Source organism: Lichenostomus cassidix, chromosome 4, assembly GCF_008360975.1.
Source record: "Lichenostomus cassidix isolate B80296 chromosome 4, HeHo_3.0, whole genome shotgun sequence".
Classification (NCBI taxonomy): Eukaryota; Metazoa; Chordata; class Aves; order Passeriformes; family Meliphagidae; genus Lichenostomus; species Lichenostomus cassidix.
This window is the reverse complement of record NC_139484.1, coordinates 34,994,972-35,009,836: the sequence shown is the minus strand read 5'-3', so window position 1 is coordinate 35,009,836 and position 14,865 is coordinate 34,994,972. Positions and strand designations below refer to the sequence as shown.

The following is a 14,865-nucleotide window of genomic DNA, read 5'->3' as shown; positions in this document are numbered from 1 at the left end:
CAAAATAAACTGAAATTGAATTGACAGTGGCACATCTTTTCACAGATTTCATGATATGGAACACAGATCTTCAGGGTGAGGTGGGGAAGAGCTTGTTGGGGGGAAACTGCTCTTGGGCACATGACAGGTTTCATTTTTTTTTTTTTTCCTAAAGCACATTGCTAAAATTCAACTCAGTATATGCCAGCTTAATTAGACAGTCTAAAAGAGACACAAGCAATTTAATCACAGATCTTTTTCTACCCACATAATTGTTTTATACTAGGACAAGCTCATCCCTTTTACTACGTGAATTCTAAAAGTACCCAAAGAGGACAAATGAAGTCCACTACAGCACAGCGAAATGCAAGTGATTGTCCATATAAAAAATTAAGATGACACCATGACCAACAAGAGTGCTATAATAGTTTGTTATTTAATAATTGCATATCCTTTCCAGAATTTCACACTTCTTTGAAGGGCTCCCAAACTCTACCCCATTGAAATAAAGGCAGTTTGCTTGTAATTGAAGTTTTACAACTATTATTTCACTGTAATTCATAAAGGCATAGCATTTAAAAAATATTCCATTTGTCAGGTACAGCTTAAATTGCCTACTCCATGAAGGAAACAATGCTGAAATAGATAACACTTCAAAAAACTAAAATGAACATTGGACATGAGAACAGAAAGAAGAAATTAGCTCACAGTTCTTGTTGAAGCTCTAAATTCAGTTAAATTACCTGAACTAGCAACACTTACAAGACTCTACAGAAATAATCAATTCAGTTCAGAAGTAGTAACCATAAATTTCCTTCAAAATTTAATCACCTCTACTTCAGGAGTACACACAAAAAAATAAAAGTGCTCCAGCATAATTGGCACCATCAACTATTTTACGTTTCACACCCTTACGTTCACAGCTGGCATGCCGATTGTCACTCACTGGCTAAGAACACATTTAAATTTCCCTCAAAGAAAAAAACCACAACAAGGGATTAAGTTTAAAAAAGGATTTCTAAAGTCCTGTTTATAAGACAGACTAGATGCACATGTTTGAATTTGTCCCATAGTACACTACAATGCTACATTCATGTATTTTTACGATTTGTAGCACAAAGCCTATTTCCTATCATTAATATCAAACTGCCAATACAAAACCACAAGAATGAGGTTTGCAGATAAGAAGGAAGCACTTCAGCTTGTGTTTTTGAACACATTCAAGAACTGCAGTAGTTTTAGACTCAAATGTAGTATGGATTATTTTAATTTTTTCCATTCATTAGCATAATCTGTCACTGCTTTCTACAGTTAGAAACTGCAATAGGTAAACCACTCAAGAATCAGACTAACATCTGTTCTGTATTGCTTTGTAGTGTTAAAGGATACTGAGTTCAATAATATTACACTTGCTTATAGACAGTACATCTTTCTTTCTTCACACCAGGAATTGCTTTATGCAAGACTGGGAGAGTAAGACCCTTGAATAATTTTTTTCAAATTCTATCAATTAATCAGTTATACTTGAAACTTTTAAAGCATCATCACTTGCCACTCACTAGAAGTGTATAACATTTTCAAACAGAAACTTTAACAAAGTCAGAATATTTACAAACATGAGTGGATTTCCTTGTTGACTAGAAATAGTGTACCACAAATAAAGAACAATTAATCTGGGTGTCTTCTGTGATTAAATGAGGCAGGAATGGAGTTAAGACAGCAAACTCATGTCTGCCTGGCTAAATCTAAAGCACTAAGTTTGTTATTTTGATAGTTGTGCATAAACAGCACCTTTTACAAAGAATGTCAATTCTCTTCTCCAAATTCAGTATGTTGCCCTTCAAATGAAGGGGAAGAAGAGACCTTAGGCAGAAATCCTCTACTACATTTCTTAAGAGATTTCTACCTATTAAAGAATTATTAGGTTCCTAGTTAAAAAAAATTTAAAAAATCAAAGATAGAAAAATCAAAGATAGAAAATATTGTGGAAAAATATTTCCTGATGTAACAGTAGGAGAAATTAGATTACATATGGTAAAAAACCAGAACAAACAAATCACAATCTCCCCAAATCCCCCACACCTCTCTGATGATAGCATCACTCACTCAAATTTTGAAAGCCAGAAATCAGCAGACTGCAAAGTCTTCATCCCTGAATGCCATGCACATGTTTGCAGAACATTTCAACAGTGTGATTTGAAGGGTTTTCTATATCATATAAAAGCAAAATCCCCAGCAATCACCTACTCTGAATGGTTAAGATCTTCCATATTGTGCAGTGATTTGGTGAAACACTTTCTCATTTATCCTAATGCATATTTCTTGAATTTGTGGGGAGGGCAGATATGGGGGTTCACAGCAGGTGAACAAATATTGCTAAGTCACTGACCATAAATGAAATCAACATATTTGTTTGCCTCTGTGTGCTGGGTGTTTCAATTTTGCAGCAGCCCTGCAAAGCTGCAAAAACTGAAGCATGCACTCTGTCTCATAATGCATAAGCATACAACTGGATAAAAAGGGAAAAATAAAAAATCACTACCCCAAGTAAAATGAGTTTATACCTGTAACTTTGGAAGGCAGAGGAGAATGCTAAAACCTCTTTGCATGCACCAAATCATCTTGCTTCTGGCACTCTTCGTCACTGAAATTTTCCACTGCATATGGAGCTTATTTTAAATTAGAAAACATGGTTTGACCCAGTCCTATTAAAATAAATCCTTTATAATTGCTCAATACAAATTATTAATGCTTTGTTCACAAATCAGTAACATTTAAAAAACAAACTGCGCATGACAGAGCCATTAAAGCATTCAGCCATTTTTAAGCTTCATAAAATTGCCCATCTGTCTGAGAGATGCATGAGCTCAATTTGGGAAATCAACACACACACAGAGAAAAGCCCCCAAAGCTGACTGAATGTCTGGATAGTGATTTCTGAGAGCAACAACATTCCTTTTCAAGTTAATCAAAATTATGATTGCATTTTTGTACAAGAAGATTTGTAACTAGACAATTCCATATGTCACAAATGCTTCCTGTGAGACATTCAAGATGCACAGCAATGAACAAACAAGCATAAGTACACTTTTGATTTTTGACTGCACAAAACACAAATCTGCATAAACACATACAACACTAAACAAATAGATGCTTTTGGCAACAGGGCCTTCTTTTATGCAGAATAAATAAATAAAATAAATAAAAATGATGGTGGAACTGCTTGCCATTATCCAGGAAGGAATCATCAGAAACAAACACTGTCAAATTATGTACTGTGTTATCTCAACAGAAAAGCATCAAGATTAAATTAATATAGATGAATTTCAGCTCTCTTAATACTCTAAGAAAATATTCTGTGGGCTTTTTTGTTTATTCATTTTCTTTCACAGAGATAGAATATTCCAGAACTTTAATGGAAATTATTAACTGTTTTACTCCACCAGTGAAACAAGGTCAGAATACCTATTACAACTCTTTAAACATGTCTGATTTTGGCAGGGTTACCAAAAATAATAGGGCAGAAAAAACCTTTGTTCTTCACATACAAAACTTTGAAGGCATTCATTTGCTAACCTCATTACAGCATGTTTCTTCTTTCTCTTGACTGTGTTAAGATTTGGAAAGTAAACACTACCTAGCAATCCATCATATAAGAATCAGTCTAGAAAAGACACAGGCATTTAGTTAGAGGAAATAAAAATAAAAAGGCACTTAGCAACCAAATCAATAATCTCCCAGGGACATTATTACATAGTATTTATACCCCATATCTCACTATAAGGACTTTTACAGACCTTTAAGCAAAACAGTGTTTTACTACCAGAATTCTGGGTTTAAAATTCTCTTATGAGTGACAATCATAATTTGCTGCTTTGACCGTTTCACAGCTTTCCTTATACCACCCACTCATTTTTCTTCTTACTTTATGTGAAGCTCAGTATCAGTGAATGAACAGGAAAATAACTTCTCTTTTATGCTATTGATAATATATTTAGAATATTAGCAGGTTTCAGACTCACCCATGATTTGGAAACAGGAAAAAGGACAAAATTAAAAAAAAAAAAAAACTATAGCACAGTAAAATAAGGTAGAAGGTTTCCTGAAATTATTTTCTTTAAGATGCATAAAATGTAGCTATGAACAAAACTATTGCCTATTCTTAAAGGATGTTATTTTGCTTGGTGATTACAAGCTTACTTGAAAGACTACATTCAGAAAAGGTAAAAGAAATTTTCCAACTCTACTTAGGTGAACTCAAGTGCTGCAATTAAGGCAACCTTGACTGTAACAAGCTACCATTTTTGGAAAGACTACTAGAATATCAATTTGAAAGCTTGTCACACTTTATTAAACTGCAATGAACTTTGAAAACTGAAAGTTGCTATCTTTTTCTCTGTACAATGAGAAGATAATGAGTTATTTGAAGACAACATTGAAACAACACTTGTGCATGAAAAGGATCATGAATAAATTTCAATTTTAAATTAAAGGAAATTTTTTAAATAACAGACAACTAATATTTGGCAAAAATCCTTTTCTGTTGATACTACAGCAAAACCTAGTTGATTAGCTTATAAAAAACAATACTATATGAGATTTCAGGCCTGTTCTCCTGACACCTAATAACAAAGAACCACACAGAAAAAAAAATTTGATGAATTTGGATTTGATCACATGGAACATTTGCTGAAAGTCCAAGGCAGCAGACTTCAGCTTCTATCCTACATCCTCTGTCTGAAGGTTTTAATCCTGATTATTCAGGAGACATATAATTTGAAGATGTAAAAAGTAGTTAACATCTCCACTACACTACTCAGTGAAGTTGTGGAAGTAACACATTTGGAATACTAGTTAAGAATTGCCTAATGCAAATAAGTCAGAAAAAATTCTGAAAACTTACAAAGAAAAATAAAAAGTTAAGAAGAAACTTACAAAAGAAAAGAAGAAATGTAGGGCAATGTGGTGTAAGAACGACATCTTTTCAAATTTTTCAGAAACCAATGTACATTTTTTCCATAGTTCGTTAACTGAAGCTGAAGATGATAATTGCAAGCTAATTTTTGAAGTCTTTTGTCAAGTTCTTTAGTCTATTACTGCAATGTAATAATGCTTTTTCAAGTGGAAAGTAAACAGCTGATGTTTCAGAGAAAAGCCAATGCAGAAACCAATGTTTACTCAGATTTAGAAATTTTCATTCCTGTTTACAAGATGAAATTTGAGTATTCCACATGAGGAATTTTACAAAAATGTAATTTCAGCCATAATTCAATTTAACTCTAAGGAAATGTAAATTAAATCTGAGATGCAAAGTAGAAAAATTTGCCACGTTAATAAATGTGCTTCTAGTATTTCAAGATTGCTCAGAGTGACTATACTGTTCTAAATCCAGATCTACTTCAAATATCTCATGAACAACGCTTGATATAAGTATGGCATAATATTTTTAGAAGTTGTCATCCAGAGAACACAATCTTGCTAATTACAGGCTGCTCACTGGTTCCCATCTCAAAAACTCTTCACATGTTCACACGCTAAAGGGATGCAGCATGTAGGCATGATGCACAACCAGAAAGCATTTCATAGGGTGGGCAACTAAAGATAGACTGACCGATATGGAGCTTGTGGAAAAAACACTTTGTATACTGACTCCAAAAGTACTGAAAAGTGCAATTACCTATCTATTATAACCAATTCAATCAACTATGTGAATAGTAAGAATTTGTTTGCATATTAATGTTTCATCACTGGAGTTTTCATTTTTACTGCTGGGTTGTATTTGAGTTCCTTGACTGCAGACAGCACAGGTATGTGGGAGGACTCCTAAATTTATCATACAGCAGACACATTCTCAATGAATTCTGTCTAGATAAAGTGTAGAACTTCAATCATTTGCAATTCTTCCCACCTCTCCCTTTCTCACAACATGACAATACTTTTACTCCAGCCAATTAAATACATTTTGAGATGAGCTGCAGTTGCCTTCAAGATGACCATTATTCTTCTGAGCTGGACTCTCACCAAACTCAGGGCAACTCTTTCTTTTCCCATTGATAAAGCCATGCTGTCAAGTCAAAATCCCTTCAGTAATCAAACTGCTCTTGCAAGGTACATCAAGAAGCTAAAAGCAAAAATCTTGTACTCCGTAATTTCAGAAGAAAAACTCTCTAACATAATTTATAAAATTAAATAATCAAAATTGAGAATGTACAGTGAAGAACAGGAAACTTGGTATTATGGATTCAAATATATTTATTTCAACGTATGCACAGATATCTTTTAAGTTGTACTTGTTATATTTTGACCAGAAGCAAGTCCAAGTTTCACAAAATTCAAATAACTGAGTTCATTGTAGAGAAAATGAAAGAGGCATTTTATAGCTCAATATCCCAAGTATAAAAATGTAAATCCTGCATTTAGTTAGATCTCTAGTCAATACAGACATTTTGAAACTGAATTTGTTTCATTTTCTATTTGGCCTTTTCCTATTTTTTTTTTTTTAAATCTCTTTAAAATATGAGACTGACCTTCATATAGGGTTAAAAGTTAGGATTTTTTTTTTTTTCTGAGGTAGTAAACATGATGCAGTCATACATTAATATTAAGGTCAACATTACTTCAAAACTTTGCTGCATTAAAATCACTATCAGTGAAATGAACATTAAAGTGTGAAGCACATCTCAAGTTACTGGGATCACTCTCAGTTCCAGGATGCTGCATTAAGCACGTGTGAAGCCACTGCAAAATTTTTAGTAAGCAGAAAATATCTCTCTTTACCTCTGTGTAATTACTGGACTGCAGCAACACACTTCCCGGCTGGCAAGGCTGTGTGTTTCAACTATTCATCTACAAAAATAGGGTTATATGTGGATTCATACTTTCTTACAAATAATGTCTTACATGAGCCTAATATTGTAATTTTTGGAGACAGGAGCTTTCACCATACTGAGAGTTTCTGTCTATAGCAGAGGTTTCCTATGACAACGCAGTCATTCATACAATATAACTTTCACTTTCAGTTCATCAGAAAGTTATATCTAGCCATGATCTGAAGGCAAACATCCATAAATTTGAATTTCAATGATGTTACATAAACTGTCTACAAACAAAATACAGGTAATTTCAACTTCCTGCAACAAATACCATGTATTTCTTCAGTGGAAAGTGGTGCAATCTGATAGTCTCAATGTTGTTCTGCTTTTAGCACAAACTCTCTTCCCTTACTCTACCATTACCGTATAACATGACCAATATAACTCACAGAACTACAGTTAAAAAGAGAAAACTAGGTCATACATCAGGTCTTCTTCAATGTTCACAGAAAAAAAGCACATTACCAGCACTGAAGTTCACAGACCAACTAAAGCTCTGATGAAGTAGTCACAGGTTGCTTGTGCACTCTGACCTCCGTGTTATTAATCTGGGCTATTCAAAACCCTCACCAAACCCCAAAACCCTCCCAGAAAAAAACCACTTTCTACAAGGCTCATTTCCCCAGAAACCAGGATCTGCTGGTTTGCACAAAACCAGAGCTGCACACAAAGCCACTGCAGATACCTGAGACAGAGGTGTGTTGTTAACTCCAATATAAAGGCTCATCTTTCATGGTAGATAACACTGAAACTGTTAGGCTTTTCACTTTGAGTTTGAAATACAGGACTTACATGAATCAGGTATGGGATGTGCAACCCAAAATTCATCACAAAGTCAGAAATACTTTGCATGCTTTAGTATGCAGAAGTATGTACATTAAATTGTATCCATATTGTATCTGCAGCTTTCTAAGGCCAACTACGGAGAAGTCTATTATTTGTTTCTCTGTTACAGTGCTTGTTAAGTGACAATCTATTTATTTTACACGTGTTAGAGTTCCTACGAACTCTAGATTCAGATCCCTTTCATCTCACCAATACACCAACATTTGGCCATTTGTGTTTACAATGTAAATCAAAGCTGTTATTTTTGTTGAAACGGAGTTCCACTAAATCAGTCATTTTTCTCCAACACATTGCTTCACCATTTTAAAATACAAGCACTCTCTATAAATTATATGAATGAATAAATATTGCAACTCTGTGTACCTATATTTAAATCTACATTTCCTTTTGTCACAGATGACTTCTAATATTCATGTAGTCTTTTATATTAAATCTGTCTGTAACCAAATATTGCACCTTCAAGTTTCATAACATTTGCGTATCTCTCTCTTAATATCAAGCCTCTAGTCTGCATTATATTGATATTTAAAGATGTGTAGCTGTCCTTTTATAACATCTAAATGTCATAATTTATAGTGAATATTATGCATGAACGATCTAAAGATTTTAGTTTTGAGCATAAAAGCCAAAGGAGTGAAAATTAATAAAATGAAGGCATGCAAGTAATTCTGCAGACAAACCAGCAAACTATTGGTATCTAGCTGGTCACTAAAACATTTTCATCGTTTGTTATCAAAAATTTCTTCAGTGCATTTCAGTATTTCTATTTGTATTAGTTAAAAAGAAGGAAATGTTGGAGACTTTTTTTAAATCTTTTACACAGCTTTCAAACATCTACTTTTTCTCATTTACTATTTCTAATAGGAACTGACTTTTCATGACGTCCTGGATGTTTGCAAGAAGGAACAGCAGGATTAACAGAAAACTTTGGAGAAAAATGTTTGTCATTTAATCACTGCTTTTAAAATACCATTGTTATTGAAATGCCTCATTTCCACTTTTGACTACCTACAGATAATGTTTAGACTCCAAACAGAAAACTCTCTCCTTATAATATGAAGCTATAGAACAAGAATAGCATACACATGTCACTTAATATAAAACGGATTTCTCAAAACAATAGCCGTTTGTCAGCTATATGGCATAAGAAGCCTCATGAAGAAATTGTTCAATAAGGAAAAGGGATATGGATTTATCACTAATCACTATACTGCCTCAACACTGCAGTAAACTTTGCTTGCAATGATTCTATGCGTTTTGACAGCATTTGAACACACAAACTGAATTTTTAGCCTAATCTATCTTCAATATCTTTTACGTTGCTTTACTTCTCTCAGTCTCAGGGTGAAAGAATAGCAACAGTAAACTAGACATCTCCCACTTTTTAAAAACAAGTTATTTTATGAACTCGGAGGGGACAGAGATAGATACCAGTCAGCATTTTTTCAGCATAAAATAATCCAACTCTATTATGTGTGGCTCAATCACAAAAAAGAAAAAAGCACGGAAGAAAACAATATAATCTCAGTTAAGTTTAGAGGATCACAAATAGAAAAATTAAACTTACTTCAGGTGTACCAAAATGATTCAACTGACCTGAAATCAGAGTTACTGAATTCAGAGCAGAGACTGCAGCACATTATTCTTGTGTGATCTCTTTTCTTAAAACATACAGTACCAATTACGCTCAAGTTCAAAACAGGCAGCCATTCACAAATGCATTTCTGATCTTTATTTTAATAACAAAAATAAACAGAAGTAAATTATTCTACTGGTACAGCACTTCTAGGTCCAGCTTCATATAAGTCTGCTCTGTAGATTTCTCTCAGTTTTTCAAACTTACATTAAACACTTTTGTTAAACATTGCTATGCTATATGAAGCACTTCTTCCAGCTGAAAACTGTTTCACTAAAAAGTTAGACAGCTTTATGTAAACGGAAATCAAAAAGACTATGGAGATTTTTAGAGTGGTATAGCAATTAATACTACTTTCAGCAATCAGCAGAAACTAAGAGCACGCAAGAAAGAGCAACAGCCTGTTTACCAGCATTAATTCTTTTTTAATAACCTGGAAGTAGATAAGCTGTAAAAAATACATTTTAAATTGTATCAACAATACTGATTACAATCTTCATTAAAAAAAAATGCTACAGCATTACCATATTGAGCAAGCATAGCCTCAACAGCTGCTAATTCATCCAAAAAATAAAAAGATTAGAAAGGGACAAAAAAAAATAAAAATCAAGCAACCAACCAAAAAACAAACAAACGAAAAAAACCCAAAACAAAAAAACTTTTAAAGTCGCCGGATACTTAATAAAACCAACTTACAGACTTCCCTCTAAGCTGTTTACTTCCAGGAAATTGTTACCCTGTAAAAACAGCCTGAACATGCTGTTTTACAGTTCAGGTTTCAAAAACTTTCATCTGTGGTCTAGATTTCATGAAAACTGAATAGTCAGAACTGTACTCTACAATTTCACTTAAATTGCATTACAGATCGAGAGGCAGTTCATCAAAGGACATATTGCAAGTAAACCAGCAGACATAAGAAGGCAAGATAGATGTGTGAAGCTTTTATCTGTCTAAACCCTGAAACATCAAGTTAAAAACCTTACAAAAATGATTCTGCTACTGCAGTGCTCTGCTAATATTTCTCTCACTCACCCAGGGGCTTCTTAAAACAGTAGGTCAGAAATCTGCTCCTCTAAGTTCCTAGCTGAGACAAAGGTTTTAAGTAAAACATTAGCAAAGGGTACAATTCTTTCTTTTGCTGTCTATCAAGCTGCTCAGAACAAGGCTCACATACACCAGCAACTGATGTTTCAATAGAAATAGAAAACCCACCCTACCCCGAAGCACCAAAGCCAAGGGTGTTCATACCTAAACTTGTAAGAGAAATACTGAAAATTGAAAAAACCTGAAACTATTTCCCAGCTCTATATCCTTATCATAGAGGAACTTTAGGTAAAGAACGGCTAAAATTAATTTAAGGAATTTGAGGCATTCATTTTTTGCGTTGCATTCAAGAAGTAATGACGGCCTAAGACATTAAGTGATTGAAGTTTCCTTAATTTTACTATGTATAAATAATGCAAATTTTTATCAACTATTCTAAAGCATTTTTTTCACATTCCATTCAAAAAAGCCTCATTTCTCTGTATGGCTTTTTTGTACTAGTATGTCAAGCTGCCTAGCTCAATAAAATTCCAGTATCAAAAGCTAATTAGTTGCAGCCAAAATGGTCAAAGGTAATACATTTTCAGTGTAAAAGGGAAGCACAGGGAAAAAATGAGGAAATATTAAAATCTGCAGTATTTCAGTAATATCATTCAAAATACAATATTAAGAAGGGCTAAAGAACAGTTCACAGTCTCTTCCCTTTGACATGAATTTCAGTATTCCTGCCAAGTAAAACAAAAGCTCCTTATAAATGTTTATTCCCACTAACAACCAAACAGGACTTCAAGGCAAGCAGCCCAGGAGGCCTGGTCTCCTCTTTTTACTTCCCTTAAGTTTCTGTATGGGCCACAGAGCATTACAAATTCCAAGTTAAAACAAAACCAGCCGGGCCTTACCTCTGTCGCTGAAGTCATCGACCAGAATGATCTCTGCGATGAGGCTGTCTGGGGTGCGGTTGATGATGCTGTGGATGGTACGCAGCAGCGAAGTCCAGCCCTCGTTATGAAACGGGATAATGATGCTGGTATTTGGTAGTGTTTCCAAGTACACCTTGTGCTTACAGCTGGAGAGGCAAGGAAATAATTGTATAAGCATACTGAAAATCTGAGTTGGCATATACTGTCATCCATTTGGGCCATTTAACCAACATGGTTTCTGGCATAAAATTCAACAGTGCAATCAAGCAGTACTTTCGTGTGAAAATAACTGGTTTGTTTAAAACACACACTGCTTGTAACACTGAATAAATTGGAACAATGACAAACTTTAAGTGGAATGAGTGAAAAAACCTAACTGTCTGGAATTTTTTTCCTTCCCTGAAAACCTTTTCATCCAAAATGACAGATGACGTATCTTCTATGGCATCATTTCCAAAAACCAAATCCTCTTACCAAAAAAAATTCTGAAGCATTTTATGAAGCTAATCTGAAATGATAGATTTTTGCTCTACCAAGAGATAAACTCTAGAAAACAATCCAGTATTAGTCTGGATGATATGTGCTTACAATATAAAAACCAACAACATCCACAAATACAACTCCAACTTCCCCTCTACATATCCAAAATGATTGCTCGTTTATATAGAGATAACACACAATTCTGAAAATGTAGACTCATAAACAAGGAAATGTAAACAACGTTTCATTGTCAAAAGGAAAGCACCGTACATTCAACATCTTAATTGTACAGCAGCTATGGAATATCAGTGCTTAACCCGACTGTTTTCAATATTCAGTTGTTCATCCACTTCAGAGGGAAAAAACCAAAACAGTCAAAAATAAATAATGGCCATGAAAATCAGTGTCTCCTAATATGCAAAAATATTTTATGATGAATGTTTAGATTACTGCAACTGGTAGGATCATCATCTTTCATGTTTTGTTGAAAAAGAGAAAACAAGGGACGCATTCCTCTGTTGTTAACAAAGCCTGGCATTTTCACCTCTGGGGACAAAGTATCTGAACAATTTCTCATTCCTCAAAAGAAAGTCACATCCTGATAAAGGTATCTCTAGAGCAGAAATGTGTCAGTTTTGCAATAAACAAACAAAATTAAAAGCTTAGACCGGCTAATTCTAGTTTTTAAAAAAAGTATAGATATCTTTGCTCCTTGTCAGAAAACATAACTATGCATTTAAACACTGCTATAGGATATAATTTTGATTTACATATATTGGCTGCTTAGTTTGCATTTTCTCTTTATAAATGTCACTTAGAAATCAATATTTACCAATATACTGTACAGCTACCATGCTGATGAAATGTGCCAAAGAAATAATAAAAACTTATAGGTACTACAGTTGCAATTGCAAAATATTAACTGTTATGTAGCTGCAAATAAACTAACTAGTTTTTAGATGCTTTCCTAAAAAAAAGAAAAGAAAAAAGTAGTTCAGACTTTTCTTCCTAAAACACAGTGAGAATTTATTTAATTACAAGCCATTTTCAGAAATAATAACTGTGAAAACTTTTTAAGAAACATCTTGCTTGTAAAACATATATGCTCACTGGAAAAAGGACAGCTGCTTTGTAAGAATGTGAATGAAGTTCTGGAGAAAACAGTGCTCATTATCTAGTGACACAAAAGTCTAAGTATATATATTCAAATGTTTTGTGAGAAAAAGAAAATCCACTGCAGCAAAAGAATTCAGTAGAAATTTTTCTTCTTATCTGTAGGAAGAAGTACCACAAATGAAGCCTATTGTTACTACATAGCTGTTTCAGTTGGCAAATTAAGAAAACCACCTACCAAAACCAACACCTACTGTTGCCAGCTGTTTGCCAACAGTGATGCTTCTTGGACTTGAACAAATGCAACCACCAGAGCTGCATGTAACTCTCACACTATTTCTGAAAGCAAAAGCTTTTCCTTCAGCATTTTCGACTCCCAGGAAATATGATTTTAAAACGAAGAAGTTTCCACCTTCATAAAACCCCAAGCCAAAAAAACCAAAAACACCACACAAAACCAAGCAAGAGAACCCCATATACAGTAGACTAACAGCTTCTAAATAATAAGAGGAAAAAGATACCCAAAACACCCAAACACATCAGAATGCCACTTCTATTTTAAAAAGTCACCTCTCCAGTGCCTTTGGAAAGCAGTTCTACTGAAATGTGTGTATTTGTATGGTCAATATTGCAACCTTATGTAAGGATGGAGAAGGTAATTGGATTTGGGTATTCTCACTGACAGCTTCAGAGTAATTGCATATTCTAAAGTGATGAGAAGGAGAAACAACATTCATGGATTTTGTTTAAAATGGTTCCATTCTTCCTGCTGAACAGATTGCTCTAACAAAGAGCCACACTTAGAAAAGAGCCTTACACTTTCTTAACTTTTCTCCATCATTCAACTTTGACCTTTAATCCTCATTTACTTTTATTACTGACTGCCATTGCAAAGGTATCTGGCTACATGTGAATTGATTTCTAGTAAGAGCCACAAACCTCCAAGATGCCCCTTTTCTGCTTTTATCAAAAAAAAGCTGATCAGATTTCAAACTCACAGAAATGAAACCTTAAATTTAGTAATTTTCCGTTGTAAAAACAGTCTGCTAGTTTCATAGTAGTGGTTTACTTGCCTTTCTTCAGCAAGTGGAATTCTGCTCATTTTTATCCCCTCATTCTCTGACATGTGACTCTAACTATAACAGAAGACCACGGTTTTAAAAAGCGTGACATGAAATCCATTCCATTTGAAGTTCTACTCAACGTTATCCACAGCAGTGCTCTGGGCTGTGATGGGCTGCAGGACAGACCTGATGAAAAGCTGTAATGCTCAGGAAAAGCCACAGCTGAGACACTGGATGTACCATGAGAGTAAACCGACAAATGTTTATGAGAATAAACATATGTAATGAATGCAGCATTTATTCAAAGTCCATGAGTGTGGTTCTTTACATCCTGTGTTTTAGAAGTGATGCCAAATACACTGGCTGCAAAAAGACTACTTAGAAGTTACAGACATTGTTTCTTGTTTTAAAAGTGAAATTCTTGAGCGCCCAAAGAAATTAGAAATTGTAATTCCAGATTCTTTCATATTTCCTGAAGACACATCCTTACCAAAATTTACTAAAATAAAAAATAAGGCAAGGTTTGCTGTAGAAACGAAAAATGCTATGTAGAAGATTACCATAACCTCATATACATTAGGTTAAACCTTCTGAATTATGGCATACATGTTAAATGAAACTGAACCGACTACCTATGGAAACATTTAAAATACTACTGAGCAAAATCATACTTTTCCCAAAGTCTCAAAATTTCAGTGGAAAATACTGTCAAACTTGTATCAATTTAGCAAATTATACTGCTTGCACACATGAACCCTCATTGTCATCCTCCACATAAAGACACTGCAAATTACTTGCACACTTTAAATGAATATAGGCTCTATGTGGACAGTAAGTATCATTCAGGTAGTTTGAATGGCAGAATAAAGTGTCCAAAGAACACACTGACTTTCACTGAGGCTTGAAATACT

At 34.2% G+C, this 14,865-nt stretch overlaps 1 protein-coding gene across 3 annotated transcripts in view; it reads right to left on the bottom strand.

Moving 5' to 3' along the window:
* Positions 1–14,865, bottom strand: part of GALNTL6 (polypeptide N-acetylgalactosaminyltransferase like 6) — a 428,069-nt gene that overhangs the window by 219,552 nt on the left and 193,652 nt on the right. For all 3 annotated transcript variants that reach the window (XM_085058681.1, XM_085058679.1, XM_085058680.1), the window contains exon 4: positions 11,277–11,443. In XM_085058681.1, the coding sequence (XP_084914807.1) occupies positions 11,277–11,443 (167 nt within the window). The remainder of the gene's footprint in view (positions 1–11,276; positions 11,444–14,865) is intronic.